Source organism: Furipterus horrens, unplaced genomic scaffold (genome assembly GCF_987537825.1).
Source record: "Furipterus horrens unplaced genomic scaffold, mFurHor1.1.pri manual_scaffold_21, whole genome shotgun sequence".
NCBI lineage: Eukaryota > Metazoa > Chordata > Mammalia > Chiroptera > Furipteridae > Furipterus > Furipterus horrens.
Window position 1 is genome coordinate 2,173,263 of NW_028327191.1, and position 19,736 is coordinate 2,192,998.

The 19,736-nt window shown below is 57.6% G+C and overlaps 1 protein-coding gene and 1 long non-coding RNA gene across 12 annotated transcripts in view; one reads left to right on the forward strand and one right to left on the reverse strand.

Annotated features, from left to right (window-relative positions):
• Window positions 1-8,870, reverse strand: part of PPP2R5C (protein phosphatase 2 regulatory subunit B'gamma) — a 124,493-nt gene extending 115,623 nt beyond the window's left edge. For 2 of the 7 annotated variants that reach the window (XM_090265587.1, XM_090265588.1), the window contains exons 1-2: window positions 8,779-8,866; window positions 7,985-8,050 (exon numbers count right to left, since the gene is read on the reverse strand). In XM_090265587.1, coding sequence (XP_090121713.1) covers window positions 7,985-8,050; window positions 8,779-8,805 — 93 coding nt within the window. In that variant the 5' untranslated portion in view covers window positions 8,806-8,866. Of the gene's footprint in view, window positions 1-7,984; window positions 8,051-8,778 lie in introns of all 7 variants that reach the window. The other 5 variants (XM_090265586.1, XM_090265585.1, XM_090265589.1 and 2 more) reach the window with 5 other exon arrangements.
• Window positions 8,871-9,446: 576 nt separating this feature from the next.
• On the forward strand, window positions 9,447-15,143 carry LOC149990225 (uncharacterized). 5 transcript variants are annotated; one of them, XR_016508895.1, is made up of 6 exons: window positions 9,447-9,514; window positions 10,038-10,179; window positions 10,377-10,465; window positions 11,203-11,379; window positions 14,354-14,609; window positions 14,898-15,143. It is a non-coding gene; the product is annotated as an uncharacterized LOC149990225 (long non-coding RNA). The 5 variants fall into 5 exon arrangements; XR_016508892.1 differs by lacking the exon at window positions 14,354-14,609; XR_016508891.1 differs by lacking the exons at window positions 14,354-14,609; window positions 14,898-15,143 and having other exon boundaries at window positions 11,203-11,442.
• Window positions 15,144-19,736: the final 4,593 nt, after the last annotated feature.

Consider the following 19,736-nt stretch of genomic DNA (forward strand, 5'->3'; position numbering starts at 1 on the left):
AGCAGTGCCCAGCTCCACCCGCGTTCCCCCGAGGCCCGGGGTCACCCAGACACAGCCCGTGGCATGCCTGCCCCCTGCTCCGTGAACGAGGTGTCACTGGTACACGGCCACGGCTGCTCGCTCATACACATGGCGTCTCTGGTGCTCGCCTGCTGCAACAGCAGAGCTGAGGAGTTTCCTCTGCAGGAAGTTTCCTGACCCCTGCACCAGGCCAACAATCCTGGCCGAGAGGAGGAAATATGGGAAGGACGGGAAGATTTTCTGCGTCAAGAATGACCACGCGCTCACACCAACCAGCAAACCTCGTGAGCCCCGATTACAGGTGAGAACGAAGGAACGCGGGAATTAAAGCCCCCAGTACCAAAGGCCCGCGTGGGGAGTCGCAGGTGCGCCGAAGGACAGGAGCGTTCAGCAGACGCCAGGGCAGTGGGAGCGACCGGGAGAAGGCAGGCGCTCTGTCCCGGGCGCAGAAACCCTGGAGGGCAGGAGTCAGACGTGGAGCGGAAAAGCAGCTTCCTCTGTGGTCTGAACCCCACCCTGTCCACGGCCACTGAACGTGTGCACAGCTCTGGCTGAGGGAAGGAAAGTATTCTCCAAGGGAACCAGCATGTCGGGGAAAAACTAAGGCTGCTGGTGTTGGGATAAAGCTCCACTCCGGCCTTCAGGGGTCCTACGCCTCAAAAGGCTTGTAGAGCAAGCTGTCAGCTGACAAGCCACCCAAGTCCAGAGCCCACGGCCAGCGGTACCAGGGCCTCATCTTTGCACGTGCGGACAGGACGCCAGGCATCTGAGAGGGCCTTGTCTCCTAGCGGTCTCCGTTCTTCACCTCTTGCCCCTCTATTTCCTACACAGAGACCTGCTGCAGAGATCTTTTAAACACTTAAGTCAAATCATCATACTTCCCCGCTCTAAATACCTCAATGGCATCCCACTGCCCTTAGAATAAAAATCCAAAGCCTGCCAATGGCCGTGGACAGGATGCTGCTGGACGCGGCCTGTGTCCACCCCTCCTGCCTGAGCCACCCTCGCTTCTCTCCAGTGAAACTGGCCTTTCTTGGGGACACACGCGGCAGCTCCCTTGTGCCGCAGGGCCTTTGCACCAGCTGATTCCTCTGGCTGGACTGCTCTTCCCCAGATCTTTGCGCCACTGGCTCCTTCACGTTCTGCTCTCACCTTTAACTTCATCTTCTTGGTGAAACCATCCCTGACTACCTAGGGCTCCAGCAAGGGGGCTGCCAGAGGCGGTCCTGCCCCACCAGGGGTTTCTGGAAACTTGTGACACGATCACCAGAGGGAGCGCTGAAAGGGGTGCGGTGCTCTCGCCCCAGGTGCCACCAGTGCCCTGAGGAACACCAGCGCACACAGCGTCCCCGAAAGCAACCGCATGCGTCCGGAGGCCGTACTGCGTCCCGTGCTGAATCCCCAGCCCCCGTGCTGGCACTCGGCACACAGCAGGGCCTCAGGACGAACCTGCTGGTGACCGGGAATAGATGCACCCACAGGTGGGAAGTCTGCGAGAGAAAGGGAGGAAAAGGACAGAGAGGGGACGCCCAGCCCGCTGAGCAGGAGGTCAGACTGCAGAGCCTGCCCTCTCCCACACCGCCCGCCTCCCGGGGGCCTGCACGGGGGGCGACCAGCACAAGCACAGAAAGAGCTTTACCCTGCCACACGGACTTGACAAGGGACTAGGTGCCACGGGGACCGCAGCTTTCTGTACCGCTTTGTTTTTTAACCATGTGCTTTTGGATGAATGAAGATAAAACGTCTAAAAAGGACATCGAGAAGGACATCTCCCTTGGGTCTCGAGGCCCATTCCTGAGGGAATGGAGGGTCCTCAGAACACAGGGGGTCTGAGCCCAAGTGGTGACAGGGCCTCCCTCCCATCTCATCACTGAATTCATTTTCTTCCTTGCCTCCTTTCCCTAAATTTACCTTCTTTCTTCTCCTTTGCCCATTTCTCTTTTCCTTTAATCTTAAATTTGACATTTCATATTAAAAAGTGATAACAAAGTTAAACATACTCATGTTAGAAATACTTCGGAAAACACTGCGAGGGTATAAGGCAGTTCTGTCTGCTAGAACTTTCTGTGAAGCAGGAAACTTTCTAGTGAGAGCTTGAAACGGGGCTCCTGTGACTAAGGGACTGATTTTCCAAACTCGACTTAATTTTCATTAATTTAAACAGATACATGTGGCCTGAGGCTAACGTCCTGGACAGTGCAGGTCCGACACCTCAACACTACCAGGTACTCTGACGATGCCACCGGGAAAACATGGCATGAGGTCAGAGCGACCTCCCTCTAGAACCGGAGTTAACCCCACCTTAGAAAAGGGAAGCATAGTGGGGGGAGGTCAACAGGGAGGGGGAGTGGGGAGAGGGAGGGAGATGATATAGGAATTGGGGATCATGGTAGGAGGGAATGGAATAGACGGAGAGGTTGGGAGGAACTGTATGCACAACTAATGGACATAATCTAAAAGGGGGGGACAACTGGAGGGAGGGGGGCCACCGGGTGGAGGGGAGCAGAGGGAAGGGAAATTGGCACAAATGTAATATTTTAATCAATAAAACACATTAAATCTGAAAAAAAAAAAAAAAAAAAAAAAAAGATGAAGGAAAACCCACTGCCCTCCGACCGAGCCAGCCTTTCCCCGGGGAGCGCGACTCCCAGGCTTGTCCTCTGGCTCCCCCAGGTGGAGGCGGCGAAGACGGCACGTGTTTGGGCCGCGGAAGCGGCACTTCCGCAGAGGCTGCTCTCAAACCCCACCAAGGGGCCAGGAAGTCTTGCTGAACAAAAACGGAGACAATGACCAGAAAACGCAAGAGTTACCTCTGACAGGTGCTGTGCCAGACACCGCAGTGCCCTGACGGGGGTGGGGGTGGGGGTTCCCCAATGTTTTAGGGAGCCTTGGAGATTTTTTATAGCTGACATTGTTCAGATGGATTTTCCCTGTGACTTAGGAAAATGTCACCATGACTCATGCTGGTGGCAGACTGACTCCCCAGCTCCCCAGATGCAGGAGGGCGCCTCTGCACCACCACACGCTGCCTGACCCCAGGCTCTCACAGAAACGGCAGGTGCAGAGGCAGCGCTCAGCTGCTACCCTCACGGACTCAACTTGGTTAGGGAGGCCAGTCACAGGTAAATGAAGGTGCCCCGGGCAGTACAAATGATAATCAGTAGAGCAAATAATTGCTACTTAAAGTTAAAAGATGGAAAAAATATGGTCCAAAATGGGGACAAAAATCCTCCTTAAATTTCAGAATAAAGGAGCCTGAGTTGGAGCTAAAAGGATGGAAGGACTCAGATGAGCAGCAGGGAGGCCGGAAGAGGACTCACAGCAGTTCCCCAAGTGGGGTCCCGCAGGCCCCCCCGGGGTCTGTGTCTACGACAAGGCTAAGACACAGGCTGCCCGCATGGCCGCCCGCATGGCCACCAGCATGTCGCTATTTCCCCGGCTACAAGACACGTGACTGCAACAGACTGAGCGCAGGAGCAGACCTGAGGAGCTGGCTAGCTTCTATTAAATTAGACATTAACGAGATTTGCAAAAACAGAGCAATGTCATTTTCTCAGTGCATTTTTGTAGCAATTTATGTTAACATGTAAATGGCATGCTATCGTTGTCACTGGATGAACTGATGACTAGTCCAACATTTTAGTTATAATTTCTAACACGACGCCCACCGGACGGCTAGCTCTGACCCACCGAGTAGAGCCTCCGGGGCTCTCACTAACCTTCAGACGGCGAAGGCGCTGAAACCCCTGAGCTTGAGCACCGCCGCTCGGAAGGAAGGCGCTGCTCCCAGGCTCGCAAGCTAACCCAGCTCACGGAGCGGGCTTCCCAGCGCAGCGGTCTCAGCGGTGGGCCCTTCTGCCCTCCAGGAGGCATCCGGCAACATCTGACGTCACTTTTGGTTGCCACGCTGGAGGGGTGGGGGGCTGCTGGCACCCACCGGGGAAGGTCAAGGGCACGGGTGAGCCTCCTACGGAGCACAGGCCCACCAGCAGCGGTGTGCAGAAGCGCTGGCCCCACACAGGCTGCGGAAGGGGGATGCCTGCCCCAGGGCAGTGGGTCTGACAGAGGCACTCAGGGCCTGTAGAGTCTCGCTTGTAAGTAGGACAGGAGTGGGCGCTGGGAAGGGGACAGCTTGCGGAAGAACTGCCTCCCCATTACCCTGAGGGAGGGAGGCTCCTGGCTCTGCTTCTACAAACTCAAATGCTTTCCCATCCCCTCATCTTTCCTTCATGGAGCTGTGGGGGACAATGAACCAAGAGGTGGCAATTAAAAGTGGAGGCTTCCTGCCCGTGGCTGGTGTGGCTCAGTGGACTGAGCGAACCATAGGGTCGCTGGTTCGATTCCCAGTCGGGGCGCAGGCCTGGGTTGTGGGCCGGGTCCCCAGCTGGGGCCTGCAAGAGGCAACTGATCGCCATTTCTCTCTCACACAGCCTGTTTCTCTCCCTCTCTTTCTCTCCTAAAAGTAAATAAATAAAATCTTAAAAGTGGAGAATCCCATTTCCTACATAATAATTAAACATATATTTCAAAGAAATTTAAAGCACTACTCCTTTGGGTCATCTCTGAGTTTCTCTACAGTCCAGTCTAGGGCTGTATTAGAAAGAGCTGGGAAGAGAACTGCAGAGAATGTGCTGTGGGAGGCCCCCGGCAGAACCCCAAGTCCAGAAAGGAGCCTACAGAGTGGCTTCTGGTGTCCTGGGGTGGGAATCGGGGACTCTGCTCTCTGGGGTGATAATCACAAATGCCGCCCCAGAAAGCACACCCGCTAACAAGACAACTTTCCTTGCCCTTTTCTAACTCTGACTAAAATTCCTGCTGCAGGGAATAGTGACTAGAAAGTTAAAAAAACTTTCTTGAAAAGATATTTTTCATAAAAACATTACTTACATTAACAGGTAATGGGTGTTATTATTATTGGAGAAGTTAATAAGTATTCCCAAAACTTCCGTTTGAAGTCCTACACCCCTACACCTCTGGGACCTACGCCGCCTGGTTCCCTGTCTCAGACACCGGGAGTGGGGCTGGTGGCCGCAGGGGAACGTAACGGGACGGGTGATGAAGAGAAAGAAGTTATTTCCAAAGGCAGGTGTCAGTGAGCTATCAAGGCGGACAGAGCCCGTTCGGCTTTCTCCACGGCAGCGGACACTACGTAAGAGTCGCTGCAGAGCCTCTCACCCAAAAGCCGAGCGGGGCAGGACGTGCACAGTGCACGGCCCGAGGACAACTCTGGGACAGCCTTGACAGCCTAACACCAGTCACTCTGCACACAGGACACAAATTCAAAACAAAACCACTGCTGCGCGGTCAGACCCTCCAAACGGCCTTTAGGACCCTGAGAAATTTATTAAGGTTTAAATATTCACAAGCTGTCCCCAGCTGTTTCCACAATGGGAGTGCCACACCACGAGCAGCTGCTCGAAGACAAGCTCCCTCTGTCCCTCCAGTGTCCCGCTTCAAGTGGCCTCACTCCTTAAAAGTGTCCCACAACACAGACCAGCGGTAGGTACTGGGCAGCACTTTCATTTGCAGGACACATGTGGACAAACAGTGAAATGTGAACGTTCCACTTAGAGGGGAAAAAAAGAAAAGAAAAAAGCACCAATGCACATTATTCAAGGAAGAGAAATTTCTAGAAAAAGGCGAAAACTGTGACCGGGATCTCATGATGCTGAAGGACACACCCTGCCAGACGGACTGCAGGGAGAACTTCTCCCAAGAGGGGTTGTGCCTAGTCTGTCACACGGTAAAAATGGGCCAAGCCTGGGACTCTGCCAATCGCTTCCGAGATGAGAAGCAGGGCCCCCACAGCGAGGCCGTGGTTCCGGGCCCCCGGAGTTAGCACCTGCGCCGTTCAAACTCCAGGCAGAGACGCTTTCCCTGCATCGCTCTCACCCTTCGCTGCGGGGCTTCATTCCTTCCTGAGAACCCAGGCCACCAAGGGTCCCTTTTTTGAACCAAAAAGCGTGCTGCAGCGTGAGGCTGGGTGACAGGAAGGCAGACTGTGGCGTCGGGACCTTCCCACACTCCGGGCCGTGTCTGAGTCAGCCGCGGGCCACACTCCGGGACACGTCCGCTGTGGGAGTATGCCCACACCCGGCCACTCTGCTGCGGCCAAGCACCTGTCCCGCACACGTCTGGGGCTGTGCGGCCGAATGTGGGGACCGTCCTCACAGAGGGGCGTTCACAGGGGACCCGGGGTGAAGGCTGACTGTGACGGGGCTGGGACACTAAGAAGCTTGGGGAAACAGTGCGGGACAGCAGCCCGGTTACAACATTCAAGTTCCGGGTGACAGCGGGAGACAGGAGAGGGCAGGTGGCGCAGCAGCAGCTCAAGGCACCTGCCAGGCCAGCCGTGTTTGCTAAGGGGGTGGGACGGGGCGCGCAGAAGCGGGACAAGGACCGAGGGGGAAAAGCGGCAATAAAAAGCAGGGCCCGATTCAAAGTTCAGGTGCACAAGTGCCCCCAGTCCTAGGCCTGCAGAGTCCGTCCCACTCCCACCGGCCCAGGCCCTGCCCGGTGCCGCCCCGCCCCGGGTCCTCGTGGGCTGTGGCGGGGGACCTTCACGCTCTGCAGCAGCAGCTCTCAGGCAGCGGCGGGGGACAGGCACAGAGGCCACGGGAGCCTCACGCCAATGCCGCGGGCCCCCCAAGGCCTCTGCGGCTGACAGCCCAGCAGCCCCGGCAGTCCGCCTGGGAAACACGCCTGGCCCACGCGCGTGGCTTCGGAACGTCTAGTTACCCATGGACTGGCCAGGCTCAAGCCTAATACCCTCCGCCCCCCAGGCAGGCTCTTTCCGCTAAAACAGGAATAAGCTCGCCGGACCCATGGGTCCTCCTGCTTGACGAGAGCGGCGAGAGGCTTCGGGACGTGGGAGACATGCGTCAGGGTGTCCCGTGAAGTTCAGCGCTTTTAACGAAAGGCCAACCAAGCAACCAAGCCTCCCGGAGGGACCACACTTCATTAGGTCAACTGAGTCAAAGACTGACCCCGAAGGCAGCGAGGCGACCGCGAGCAAGCCACAGCGACGCCCGGGCGTCTGCCAAGACCGCGGGCAGGGAAAGGCCGGCACCAGCGACCCGCCCATGGGTGCGTAAGGAACCTTCTGGGCTTCTGCTTGCTGCTTTGCGGCGGGCACCAGACATGCTGGGAGAACCCTCTTGCTGACCGCCGAGAACGCGCCCGCGGTGGGGAGCGGCAGCCCGGGCCCCCCGTAAGGAAAGCTGGTGCGGGGGACGGCCACAGCCTGCGCTCCTTCTGCCTCGGCCAGCAGGCAGGCGTGATGGCTGCAGGTCCCGGCCCCGGGGCCACGACCAGGGACCCCACCGTCCGGCTGCCGCGTCAAGCAGCCTGCGGGCCCCCCGTCTGCCTGGGGCGGGTGGCCAGGCCCGGCGCTGGCCCCGACGGTGCTCTCGAAGCTCGGTTGTGTCAGGGGCTGACCCCCGCCCGCCGGGCAGCCACAGTCCAGCTGGTCCCTCACGGGCCCAACCTCAGGAAGCCAAGGAGGCAGGACTGGCCGACGGGGACAGAAAGAAAATGAGGCAGACGGCGGCTGTACGAAAGCACGCGAACCAGAAACCCCAAGGACACCGGCGACGCTCCTGGGACTCAGAGGGGCCAGGGGCCAGCCCGCAGGGCGCTGTCCCCGGACCCCAGGCACCAGGCAAGGCCAGGGCGGTGGCAGGAGAACGACCCGAACGAAGGGGCCCAGCGGTCGTCCCCGGCTGGACAGGGCCCCGGGCGGTGGCGCTGGACGTGAGGGAACAGGAACCTGGGACCACGGCGGCAGCACGGCGCGCACAGCCGTCCCCAGACACCTTCGGGCGCCCCAGCACAGCGACCCCAGAATGGCTGAGCCCTAGGGGGACGCGACACCAGGGGACGCGACACCAGGGAACGGTACCAGACCGCAGGCGTCGCCGCCCCGGCCCGCAGCAGAGCGACCCCGACCCTCCGGCGCACTCACCTCCGGCTCGGTCCCCTCCGGCGCTTCCTTCGAACTCTTCCCACCTTTCCCCGCTTTCGGCGGCTCCTGGGGACACCAAGCAGACCAGTTAGGCGCCGCGCACAGGGCAGCTAACACGGACTGACCCGGAACCGGGGCGGCGCTAACGGAGCCCCGGGAAGCCCTCCCCCCGCCGCCCAAGTCCGGGCGCCGCCGTTCTCCGTGGCTCGGGGCTTGACAACTTGAAGCAGAAACAGGTGACCCCGAACCTGCACAGGATCGGCGGCGACTGGGAAGGCGCACAGCTCGTCCTTCCCTCCGCTCCCGGCTGCGCCCGCGGGCGGGGACTGCTGGGGTGGCACCGAGGCAGGGACACCCCCGCCCGCACGCGCAGCGCCCCCGCGGCCCCGCCCCGAGGACAGGATCCCGGCGCCCCGGCGAGCGCAGACCCCTCCTCGCAGGCGTGCCGCGGGGTCCGGCGGCTCCCCGCCCGCGTCCCTCCGAGGCGCCCGCAGCCCCCGCCCCGCAGCCCGTGCCCGAGTCTGCGGGGCTGGGTCAGCCGCCCCCGCACGCCCGCCGCGCGCGCCTGCCGGGAGGACCCCCGCCGCGGCCGCAGCACAGCCGGCCCGGGGCGACCCACCCGGCCCCCACCCCGAGAGCGGGCAGAGCGGGGCCCCCAGAGCCCTCAGGACCCCGGCGTCGGGGCCCGGGCGCGGGACCCCGAGCCCCACGGCGCCCCGTTCGCGGGCAGTTCCCCGCTGCCCTCCGCGCGGCTCCTTCCCGCCGGCCCGTCTCGTGGCCCGGGCCCGACTCACTTTCTCCTTCTTGTTTTTATTCGGCATGGCTGGTGCGGGCCGCCGCCGCCGCCCCCGCCGCCGGCCCCTCCACAGCAGCAGCAGCAGCAGCAGCAGCAGCGCCTCCGCCCCGGCCGCCGCCGCCGCCGCCCGGGGACTGAGCCGTTCGCTCGCTCGCGCTTCCCCTTTTCCAGGTTCCCAGAGGCTGCGGCAGCCGCGGCGGCGGCGGCGGCGGCGGCGGCAGCGGCAGCGCCGTGTCTCCGCCCCTCCCCCGGGCCGCCCCTCCCCTCCCCTCCCCTGCCCTGCCCTCCGCTCTCCGGGCCGTCGCTCCCGGGCAGCCCGCCCCTCCTACCCCGTAGGCCCCGCCCCGCCTCCCGCCAAGCGCCCCGCCATTGGCCAACGCGCCCTCACGTGCCCTAACGCTCTCCCGCCTCCTGCGCTGGGCTCTGTCCCTCTCTCCCTCGCTCGCTGCTCTCCGTCTCGCGGCGGCGGAGGCGGCGGCGGCGGCGGCGGCGGCGAGGGTACGGCCGGGAGAGCGGAGCCGAGCCAGACGAGGGGCCGTAGGACTGCGACTGCGGTGACTGGTCAGTTCCCGCGGTGGCGGTGAGGGACGGAGAGCCGAGGGAAAATGAGGCGCGGAAACGGCACTTTTGAAACGGATGGCAACAACTAATGAAGTCGGCGCGGCGCGGACCGGCGCGAATGGCTGCCCTTTGGCCTTGTCCTGTCGCCGCCGCGGTGTTCGTGGCATTCGAAGGTACCCGCGCGCCAGTGCACGGGGCGCCTGGGAGGCTCGGGAGCCGCACGAGCGGCCGTTTCGCGGGGCCAGCCCAGGCCCTGCTCGCAGGCGTCCGCACCGCCCCCTCCAGCGTAGGTCCCGCCCCCCGGCGCCCGCACCGCCCCCTCCAGCGTCGGTCCCGCCTACCGGCGTCCGCACCGCCCCCTCCAGTGTAGGCCCCGCCCCCCGGCGCCCGCACCGCCCCCTCCAGCGTAGGTCCCGCCTACCGGCGTCCGCACCGCCCCCTCCAGCGTAGGCCCCGCCCACCGGCGTCCGCACCGCCCCCTCCTCTCCAGCGTAGGTCCCGCCCACCGGTCCCCATTCCGAGGCTCCACCAGCTCCGAAAGGCTCTTTTTTTCTTTAATTTGGCTTGGTCACAAACCACGTCGGAAACGTCTGCGTTTTGACCGCTAGTCACGTGGTTCCGCCACCTTGCTAACAGCTCTGGAGAGACGAGGTTACCAGGGGAAGGTTGACCTCGCTGGACGTGCTCCTTCCACAGCGCAGGGCCAAGGCCTTGTCGGGGACCTGATGGCGACACCGAGGCTGAAGGCGGGCACGAGGCAGTTACAGCGCCTGCAGGAGTGAGCGGGTTCACGCGTGAGAAGCACTGGGCGTCACCCGCCGGGTCACGGAGCCGGATCGTAACTGCGCCCTTGGAAATCACAGCGCTCTCTTTGGCCCCGGTTTGGGCGTTTCCCTGAAAGGCGGCCGGCCAAAGCGTTTCCGGGTATTCCTGCTGCTCCGCGACAGGGAAGCGGAGAGAGAGAACGGGGGTGGGGGTGGGGGACCTACAGGGAGGGGTGTCGTGGGAGGCCCTGAAAGTGAGTCCCGCCCGCAGGCGTCTGACCGTGCGCTCTCAGAGGAATACGTGCCGATCCACTGCACGACCTGGAAAGCGTCGTGTGCACAAGGAGCCGTTAGTGATTGGTATTTTCAGCGCGTTAACAGTTTCTCCAAAACGAGTAGTTAGAAAATACGGTGTTTAGAGCAGGGCCTAGTTAGCTTAATATCGTTTCATTAATTTAAAAAAAAAAGTGCTATTAGTAAGAGGCACCCAGTTCAAATCCATCTCAAGAAGGAGTAGCGCTGACACTCCTAGTTTATGGCCACAACTCTAAGAGGGCTGGGCGCTTCTCTGAGACGGTCCCCGCCTCCAGCACCCTTGTGTGACCAGGGGCTGTGCTGCCGGGGGTTGGAGGCGTTCGCTCATTCAGCGGACATTTGCTGGGTGCCGGCCATGAGCAAAGCACAGTGCTAGGGATCCTGCGATGAACAATCTGAAAGCTCTAAAAAAAGTTTAAAAAACATTTTAATAAATTTTACATCCAAGTATTGAAGGAAAGTGGGAAAAGCAATATGAGGGGGGACAGAATTATCTTCTGGAGGGCGGGCACTTTGTAGGACAGGCTTCCCCTGCTCGGTAAGAGTTGTAGGAACCAGCTGGCGTTGTTGTGAGAGGCTGCGTTCGGCTTCAGTGAGTTGTTTTTGTTTTTTAAGACTCCTTAAATACGTTTGCCTATTTCACAATGGGTGATTTACAGGTGCACCTGCCCACACCACACTGAGTGTTCAGCGGTTTCTGACCAAAAATGCATGACCCCCGTGTCCCACCCTCCCTGTTCACCTGATCTCGCCCTGAGAGACTTTTTTTATTTCTTTGGAAGAAAGAAGTCTTCAAAGGGAAACGCTTTGCTGACGTAGAAGAGGTGAAACAAAAAACGGCAGGAGCACTAAAAGGCATCAAAATAGACGAGTTCAAAACCTGGAGCCGTGGAAAAACATCTCGCTAAGTGTGCTGCACCCGATGGAGAGGACTTTGAAGGTGACTGAAATTTAAACATGTAAGAATAAACACAGGATTTTCAATAAATACCATTTTTTGGGGGGTGGTCCCCCTCGTATAATTCCATGTTTATGTGTATAGGATGAAATGCAGTTCCTTTCTTTTTTCCTCCCAAATCCCTGTCCCAGTGGAGGGCATAGGACAGGACAGAAATAACCTGCCCTGGGATGGAGAGACAGCCTGAGAGCGTTAGTGAGCCCGGGTTCGGAGCTTCTGGAGGGAGGAGGGCACGTTTGGTGGGTGGCGGGCAGCAGAAAGCCTGCTGGAAGCAAGGCCTGACGCTAGCTGCAGGGTGCTAAGTGCTGAGTGTGAGTTCTGGTCCGAAGTTTGGCGTTACTGGTTTTAAAAGTCAGGAAACAGATGGCCCAGTCAGGAAGGTCTAACTGGAAGTAAGTCCATGAAGATCTGTGCGGTTGAGGAGAGCAAATCACGCCCGGGCTAACGGCCTGGAGCTGGCGCCGTGCCTACGCCTCTCTGGGGAGAGTGAGGCGGTGGTGCTCCCAGAGCCTGGCTGAGTGAGTCATCTTCAGAATCCCAGTGTGCAGGGAGTGGGGGTGGGGGGGGACCAAATACCCCCACCTCTTCCCTGTCCCTCTCTCACCTGTGCGTCCCGCTGGCCCAACCACACGGAGCCAGTGGGCCAGGAAGCCAGTGACGTTCCCCGGATGTTCTGCTCCAGGGCATGGAACCTGGCGGAGAGGCGTGCGGGCGGCTCTCAAGGGACCTCACGTGGCCGGAGTGTATTGGGGAGGAGTGGGAGGTGTGACACAAGGAGACTCGGGTATGTGTAGACTGTGTGACCTTGGCGCAGGCCCTGTAAGTCAGTGGCTCTCAGTTAGGGGTGGTGCGTCCTCCCGGGGGACATCAGGCAGTGTCTGTAGAAATCTGGTTGCCACAGCTGGCGGGGGGTTGCTACTGGCATCTGGTGGTTGGAAGTCAAGATGCTGTCAGACACCCTGCAGGGCACAGGACACGACAGAGTCCTGCCCCAAATGTTGGCAGGGCCGAGGTGGAGAAACCCCGGTCTAAACCAGTGTAAAACGGGCATGACACACCCGCCCTGCCCACTCTGCGGTTTCTGTGAGCATCGCAGAGGAGGATGGGTGTGCAAGCCGGTATTGTGTCTGCAGATAAGTGAGGGAATCCTGTGTTTCTTCCTTATGTTCCAAATCACTGGTTTGAATCCTGGCTTCCTTCCTTTCACTGTTGGTTTCTTGTGGATTTTCTTTTCTTTTTTAAGATTTTATTTATTTATTTTTAGAGAGAGGGGAAGGGAGGGAGAAAGAGAGAGAAACATCAGTGTATGGTTGCCTCTTGCGTGCCCCCAACTGGGGACCTGGCCCGCAACCCAGGCCTGTGCCCTGACCAGGAATCGAACCGGCGACCGTTTGGTTCACAGGCCAGCACTCAATCCACTGAGCCACACCAGCCAGGGTGATTTTTCTGTATTTCATTCAGTGTAGCCTTCATTTCTTCCTGTATGCGTTTGATGTGCTCAGTCATTTCTCTGAGCATCTTTATCACCCGTGTTTTGAATTCTGCATCTGATAGGCTGGCTACCTTTATTTCACTTAGTTCTTTTTCTGGGGGTTTGTTCTGTTCTTTCATTTGGGCCATACTTCTCTGTCTCTTCAATTTGACAGCCTCCCTGTGTTTCCTTGTGGGTATTAGGTAGAGCTGCTGCACCTGTTACATTGTAAGGGGTGGAGCCTTAGGGATGTGTCAGTGTGGGGCAACTCGTTTCACCACTTTGTGGCCCTGTATTTGGGGGAGGGGTCAGAGAGGGAAAAAGACCATGTGCTCAGCACTTGCCCCTCTTCCAGTCACTTCACCCATTTCCTATATGTGACTGGCGCCCCTCTAGCTGTTGCCTGGTGATGGTTCCCAGAGTGGGTGAGCTTGCGTATGTTCCAGGACCATGGAGGCCTCTAAATGGACTCTCTTGAGAGCCAGGCAATTTTTTCGGCTCCCCCTATTTGCACTGGTTTTTACAGCCAGAAACTATGAGGCTTTGTTTTCCTGGCGCTGGAACCATGAGCTGCATGGCCTAGCCTGGGGCTGGGATCGCTCCTCAGGTGTCCCTCCCGGCTTTTACCTGCCATTTGTGGATGCAGGACCACTTGTTCCACGGGCTGCAGCTGCTGCCTCGTCTCTGCCACTCCACATCCCGTCCACCCTGGTTCCCTGGCTCCGCCACTCCTACCCGTCTGGGTAAATATTTCTTCTTAAATCCTGGGTTTTTGGACTTTCATACAGTTTGATTTTCTGGCAGTTCTGGTTGTTTTTTGTTTTGAGGTAGTTGTGATCCTTATTTTGGTTGTGCGAGGAGGCAGAGCATGTCTACCTGTGCCTTTGTCTTGGCTGGAAGTCCATAGAATTGTTTTCTTAATTTTGTTTTTGGATTGTTCATTGTTAGTCTGTAGAAACAACTGATTTTTGTGTGTTGATTTTTTTATCTTGTAACTGCTGAACTCATTGATTAGTTCTAACAATTTTTTTAAAAGAAACATTAGTGTTTTCTAGATATAAGATCATGTCTGCAAACAGAGATAACTACTTTTGCCTTTCCAATTTGGATGACTCCTCCCTCCTTTTAATTTTTTTTCATTTCCTATCTAATTGCTCTGGCTAGGACTTCACGTCCTGTGCTGAATAGAAGTAAAAGCGGTCATCCTTGTTTGGTTCCTGGTATTAGAGGAAAACTTTGTCTTTCATCATTGAGGATAACGTTAGCTGTGGGCTTTTTATATATAGCCATTATTATGGTAGGGTAGTCTCTTTATATTCTTAGTTCATTGAGTGTTTATATCATGAAGGGGCACTGAATATTGTCAAATGCTTTTTTGTCATCAATTGAAGTAATTATTTGTTTTTTTCCCTATATTCTGTTAAATGATACATTACGTCGATTGATTTTTCTCTCTCTCTCTCTTTTTTATCCTTACCTGAGGATATTTTTTCATTGCTTTTAGAGAAAGAGTAAGGGAGAGAGGGAGACACTTTGATGTGAGAGAAAAGCATCAGTTGGTTGCCTCCCATATGCACTTGGACCAGGGATCAAACCCGCAACCTAGGTGTGTGCCCTGCTCAGGAATTGAACCCAGATCTGTCGGTTATGGGACTACGCACCAACCAACGGTGCCACACCAGCCAGGGCTGCGTTGCATCAACTGATTTTCATACGTTGAACTGTCTTTGCATTCCAGGAATAAATCGCAGTTGGTCATGGTGTGTGATCTTTTTAATGTGCTGTTTTTATTATGCTTCTGTTCCACCCTCATCCCTGTCATCTTCCCCAGCGCCCCGGCCCTCCTGGTCCTGCCTCTGCTCCTGCCTGCCCTGTGCTGGCTCCCCGACCTCCTTGCCTTTTGAAATCCTTGCCGATTTTCAAACTCAGTTCCAAGTCTGCCCCTTCCTGATGCTTCCCAATGTCCCTGTTGGAATCACTCCTCCTCTGGGTCTCAAAGACACCATCCCAGCACCTCTAGGAAGAACTTTCTTTGTCTTCTCCTGCAGGCTGGTTACCTCTCTGCCCCTCTTACCTCTTACCTGTGACCTTGTCCGTCTCGTGTGCTGGGATCACCACTTGAGCCTGTGAATGGAGCCCAGGCTAGCGCCAGGATCCACCTCCTGCCTCCCAGCCCCACTGCAGGGAAGTGACTGAACTTTGTGCCGCAGGTGCCACCTCTGTGGAACGGGTGTGATGACTGTGCCTCTTCCCCAGATTGCTATGCGAGTGGAAAAGAAAACGTGTGACTCTGAGTCTCTCTTCCTCGTGAATCCATAACCCCCGTCCGGGCAGGGGTCGTGGCGTATCCATCTTGATCTCTTCCCCCCAGCCCTGCAGCTGAGCACAGCATCTGGGATTCAGTAATCACTCAATAAATTGTCATGGAACTGGACTGTCAGGCAAGGTCATACCCCCTTCTGTGAAGGACCCTTCCTGTATTCCCATGGGACCTGGCGTATTGCAGCCACTCAGTACATGCGTTTGGATTGAACATGGGAGTGTGTTCCCCTGGACCTTGAGAACATGTCCTCACTTAGGTCTCACAGGTGGGGACGCTGTGGCCAGCTGCAGATTCAGGCTGGGTTCTTTGGACACAGTGGGAGCAGAGTAGAGAGGCTCGAAGGCCACAATGACAGAGACACTCGGCATCTGCAGTTATTCCCTGTTCACAGGGGAAAGGTGTCATTCTAATTTACGTGCGTGGCACTCACATCCTCTTTGTGCTGAAATCCCTCTGCCCCACATCACCTGATGTTCACACACTGTAGGGGCTGCGTTTGCCCCAAATAGGCTTTTCCTTCCTCCGCCCATCCCTCCCTCCCTCCCTCTCTTACTGAAGAATAAAGCAGAGCTCTCAAAGGGTCAGTTTAAAATGACTTACAGGGTTATCAGGATTCAGATTCTGCGTGATTCATCTGGCTACGCCCGGGGAACGTAACTTCCCCTCCAAACCCTCTCCAAAGCCAGGCTCTGCCTGTGCGTGCTGTGATGAGGCCATGAAAGCAGACGACATGCTGTCACTCAGGACCCCACAGAGCAGGACAAGCCTGATGTGGGGCCAAATCAATGAGGCCCTTTGGGCCTAAACTATGGCGAGTCTGGATGTTGCCGAAGACTAGAAAGCATTTAGCACACTCCCAGATTTGTCCCTTGGCTAACCTGCAGCTATTCCAAGTCTTCACTAAATCAATTCTATAGCCATTTATTATGTGCCTTCTGTGTGCTGAGTGGTTAGGAGCGGCAAGGACTGTCCCTGTCTGAGTGGGTTCCGTTTAAAGGGTGGCCGAGAGAATACAGGGAGCAGATAGAGGACTTGACACAGAGCGGCCACACTGACCCCCAGCACGCAGGCATGGCCGTGCACACTGCAGGCGCTCAGTAATTGCTCACGGCAGGGGTGAGTCATCGGCCTCTGCCCTCTGCACAGAGCCTCCGCGTGGCTGTGTCATGTGAGGAAGTCAGAGGGCAGGGGGGTGAGGGTCCCAGCGCTGCTGTAACAAACTGCCGCGGACTGGGTGCCTCGCCCTTCTCGTGGCTGGGAGTCTGAAATGCGGGGGTCTGCGGGGCTGCTTCCTTCTGAGCGGTCGGGAGGTAAGGAGCCGTCCAAGGACTTGCTCCTCGGCTGTTAGGTGGCTGCGTTCTCCCCGTCTTCACGTTGTCTCCCTGGTGTCTGTTTCTGTTCCTAATGTCTCCTTTTTATGAGGACACCAGTCACACTGGATCAGGGCCCACCCTGGTGACCTCGCTTGAATTTGGTCACCTCTGTGAAGACCGATCTGCACTAGGCCACATTCTAGGTCCTGGGGGTTAGGACTCCAGTGTGTCTTTTGGGGGGGGTGGGGGCCGAATTGAATATATCCCAGCAGGAGAGGTTACCTTGTGACCAGAGGCCAGAGGACCAGCATGAGCCTGTCTCAGAGTCTTTTGCTTTGGGACCCTGAGCTCTTTGCACTGTCCCATGACCAGGCAGAGGGATAGAGAGACGGGAGCAGAGAGAAGGCCGTGCCCGGAGGGACCGGGAGCCTCCGCTGGGTCAGCACGGAGCTCCGGAGATGCTGGGGCGAGCTCACGTTGAGACCAAGGTTGGAAGGGTGTCTGTCAGGTACACGGTGCTCCGTGGTCGGGCTCCGAAGGGGGCGGTGTGGGTGGGGTTGGGAGAGGCGAGCTGGGGTGGGACTGACAAGGAGTCCAAAGGTGGGCGTGGGGCGAGTTTATGAGAAAACAGATCACGCCCTCAATCTCGAGGGTTGCAGGTCTCAGAAGGGTTCAAAGTCGTCAGGCTGGCAGCTGAGCAGGTTTTCCAGAGGTGATATCAGGTGGCAGGTCGGCTGAGCGGGCCGGGGAGGAATGACCCATGGGCTGCCCCTAGCAAGGGCAGCCGAAGCTGAGGGAGAGCTGGTGCGCCCAGCATGCGCGGTGGCCTCTGGGCCCCGGGAGCCTGGCCTCCCCATGTCTCCCCCCGCAGAAGGGGAGGGCAGGCAGCATCGTCTTGGCAAAGCGCTTGTGCTGCTCAGGAAAGCCGGCGGGGGTCGGGGCAGGCGGCGTTCTGAGCACCGTCTGGGGAAGCCCTGCCCGCACCCCTCACTTGAAGAACTGCATCAGCCTCCCCGCTGGAGTCCGAGCCAGGCCGTCCCCTCGTGGGTGCAGGGACTGGGTGTCTCCAGGGCCTCCACAAAAGTCTGGGACCAGAAAACCCCCCGTAGGCCTTATGTTGAGTTAGGTCAGTTTTATTCATGGATTAAATTGAGTATTAGCATAAAGCTGTCTTGAAACCGGTTGCTGGGTTAGATTTTCCTACTTTGGGAGGATCCCTGAGAACACGTTATAACCCCGAAATCTAGGCACGTGAGGGGGGTGCTGCCCAAGGCCTTGAGCTTTTGAGGGCTCCACACTGGTCCAGAACCTTCAGCAGAGCCCCCTGGCTGTGAGGGCCAAGGACACGAGCCTGTCAGGAGCCCATCCCACCCTCTGTAGACCACACTCTGGGTGTCTGGGTTCCTGGAATTCCTTGTCCCCAAACCGTAATCTAAGACTCTTTCCAGGGTCCCTTCAAGGGCTGATCACATTGCTGGGTGCACGCCCTTAGGCCCAAGGAAGAGGAGGGGGAGACTATATAAGCGGCGGGGTGAGCGGAGCTGGACGTGAAGGCCGGGCTGCCTGCAGCCATGCGGATGAAGCCCTTGCAGTGCGGGCTGGTCTCCCTCTGGACTCTCGCCCCCAGCCCCCCAAACATGAGGACTGTGCCTGTCGGCAAACACAAAAATGCGCAGTAAGGCAGCCCAGAGTCCATGACATGTGCTACCCACAAACAAACAGCTTCAAAAGCAAATTTGCTAAAAAATCTTTTAAATACAATAGTCTGTCCTTATTCAAGGGGGGTATGTTCTCAAACCCCCCACTGGGTGCCTGAAACTGTGGATCTGCTGAACCCTCTATATACACGTGTGTTCTTACATGCACATGTCTATGGTGAAGTTTCACTTACAAGGTAGGGACAGTAAAAGATGCACGACTGTCACTAACAGTGAAATAGAACAGAACAATATACCATAATAAAAGTGACGCCAGTGTGGTCTCTCTCTCGCTCAAAACACCTTATTGTACTTGTACAATTCCACGGCTATGAGACCCGTCCTTACCTTACATCCCAGCAGCCGGGGCACGCGGTTACTTTTCTTTCCTCGTTCAGCTGAGCGCGTTCACCTGCCACTGAAAGGAAGCGCTTACTGGCCTCCCCGGGACATACCTGAGCTGCCGGCATCGCTGCTCTTGCACTTCGGGGCCATCATTAAATAATCAATACTTTCTACATGGAATACATTGAACACAAGCGCCGCGATGCCACACAGGCGCGCTCCCACCGGAGGGGGCTGCTCAGGGATGAGAGGCGGGAGCGTCTCCAGCTCGGAGACGCTGGGCACAGGCGTGAGTCGCCTGGTTGCGGGGCGGACGGAGCCGGGTGGTGTGAGGTTTTTCGTGCTCCTTAGAACAGCGCACAGTTTAAACACGAGTTGTTCAGTTCTGCTGTTCTTCACTGAGTACTTTTGGACTGTGGCTGACCGGGGTAACTGAAACAGCGGATAAGGGGGACCGCTGTACATCCGACAGCATAGCAATTACGTTTCCAGTTTAGCTGGCGGGCATATTTTAACATGTATCCGATGCATGTGGCGGGGGGGGGGGTTGCTTCTCAAACTGACTCCCTCTGCTTCTAGGCACCCATCACACAGCCCCAGACTCACTCCTTTCCCCCAACCCCGCTGTACCCAGCAGCCAGAACTATCCATAAAAACGCAAATCCGATTGAGTCACGTTCCTACGCAAATCCCTTTAGAAGCTCACCAGTGCCTTCAAGATGCAGTTTGACCCCATGGCGTGGCTGCCGAGGCCATCTCATCCCTCACCCCCACTGGGCCGCACCCCGCCCTCGCCCCACCTGAGTAAAACCACCGCAGTCTCCCCTGGAGCGCTCCGAGCGCCTGCCCGCGCCCACCCCTCCGGCTCACTCTTAGGGGCCTCTCTTCATCACCTGGCTGCTGCACTTCCTTGGGCTCCCTTAGTCCCTGCTCTTCCCTCCACCCTGTGACTGCCTGTCACACAGCGCAGTGGCCTGTGAGCTGAGGCAGGCAGGCCCTGCTGAGTCTGAATCACGCCCCTGCCCCAGGCCCCGCTTGGAGCCTGCCCAGAAGTGGACCCTCCGGGGGAGGGTCTGAGTAATTCTACACAGCCTAAAAGACTAGAAACTTGCCCCAAAATAGGAGCTTGAATGGGTTTCTTTGGGAGGGAACGGCCCTGGTGTATACCTCGGGGCTGGTTATAGGACTCACTGCCACCTGAGGCCACGC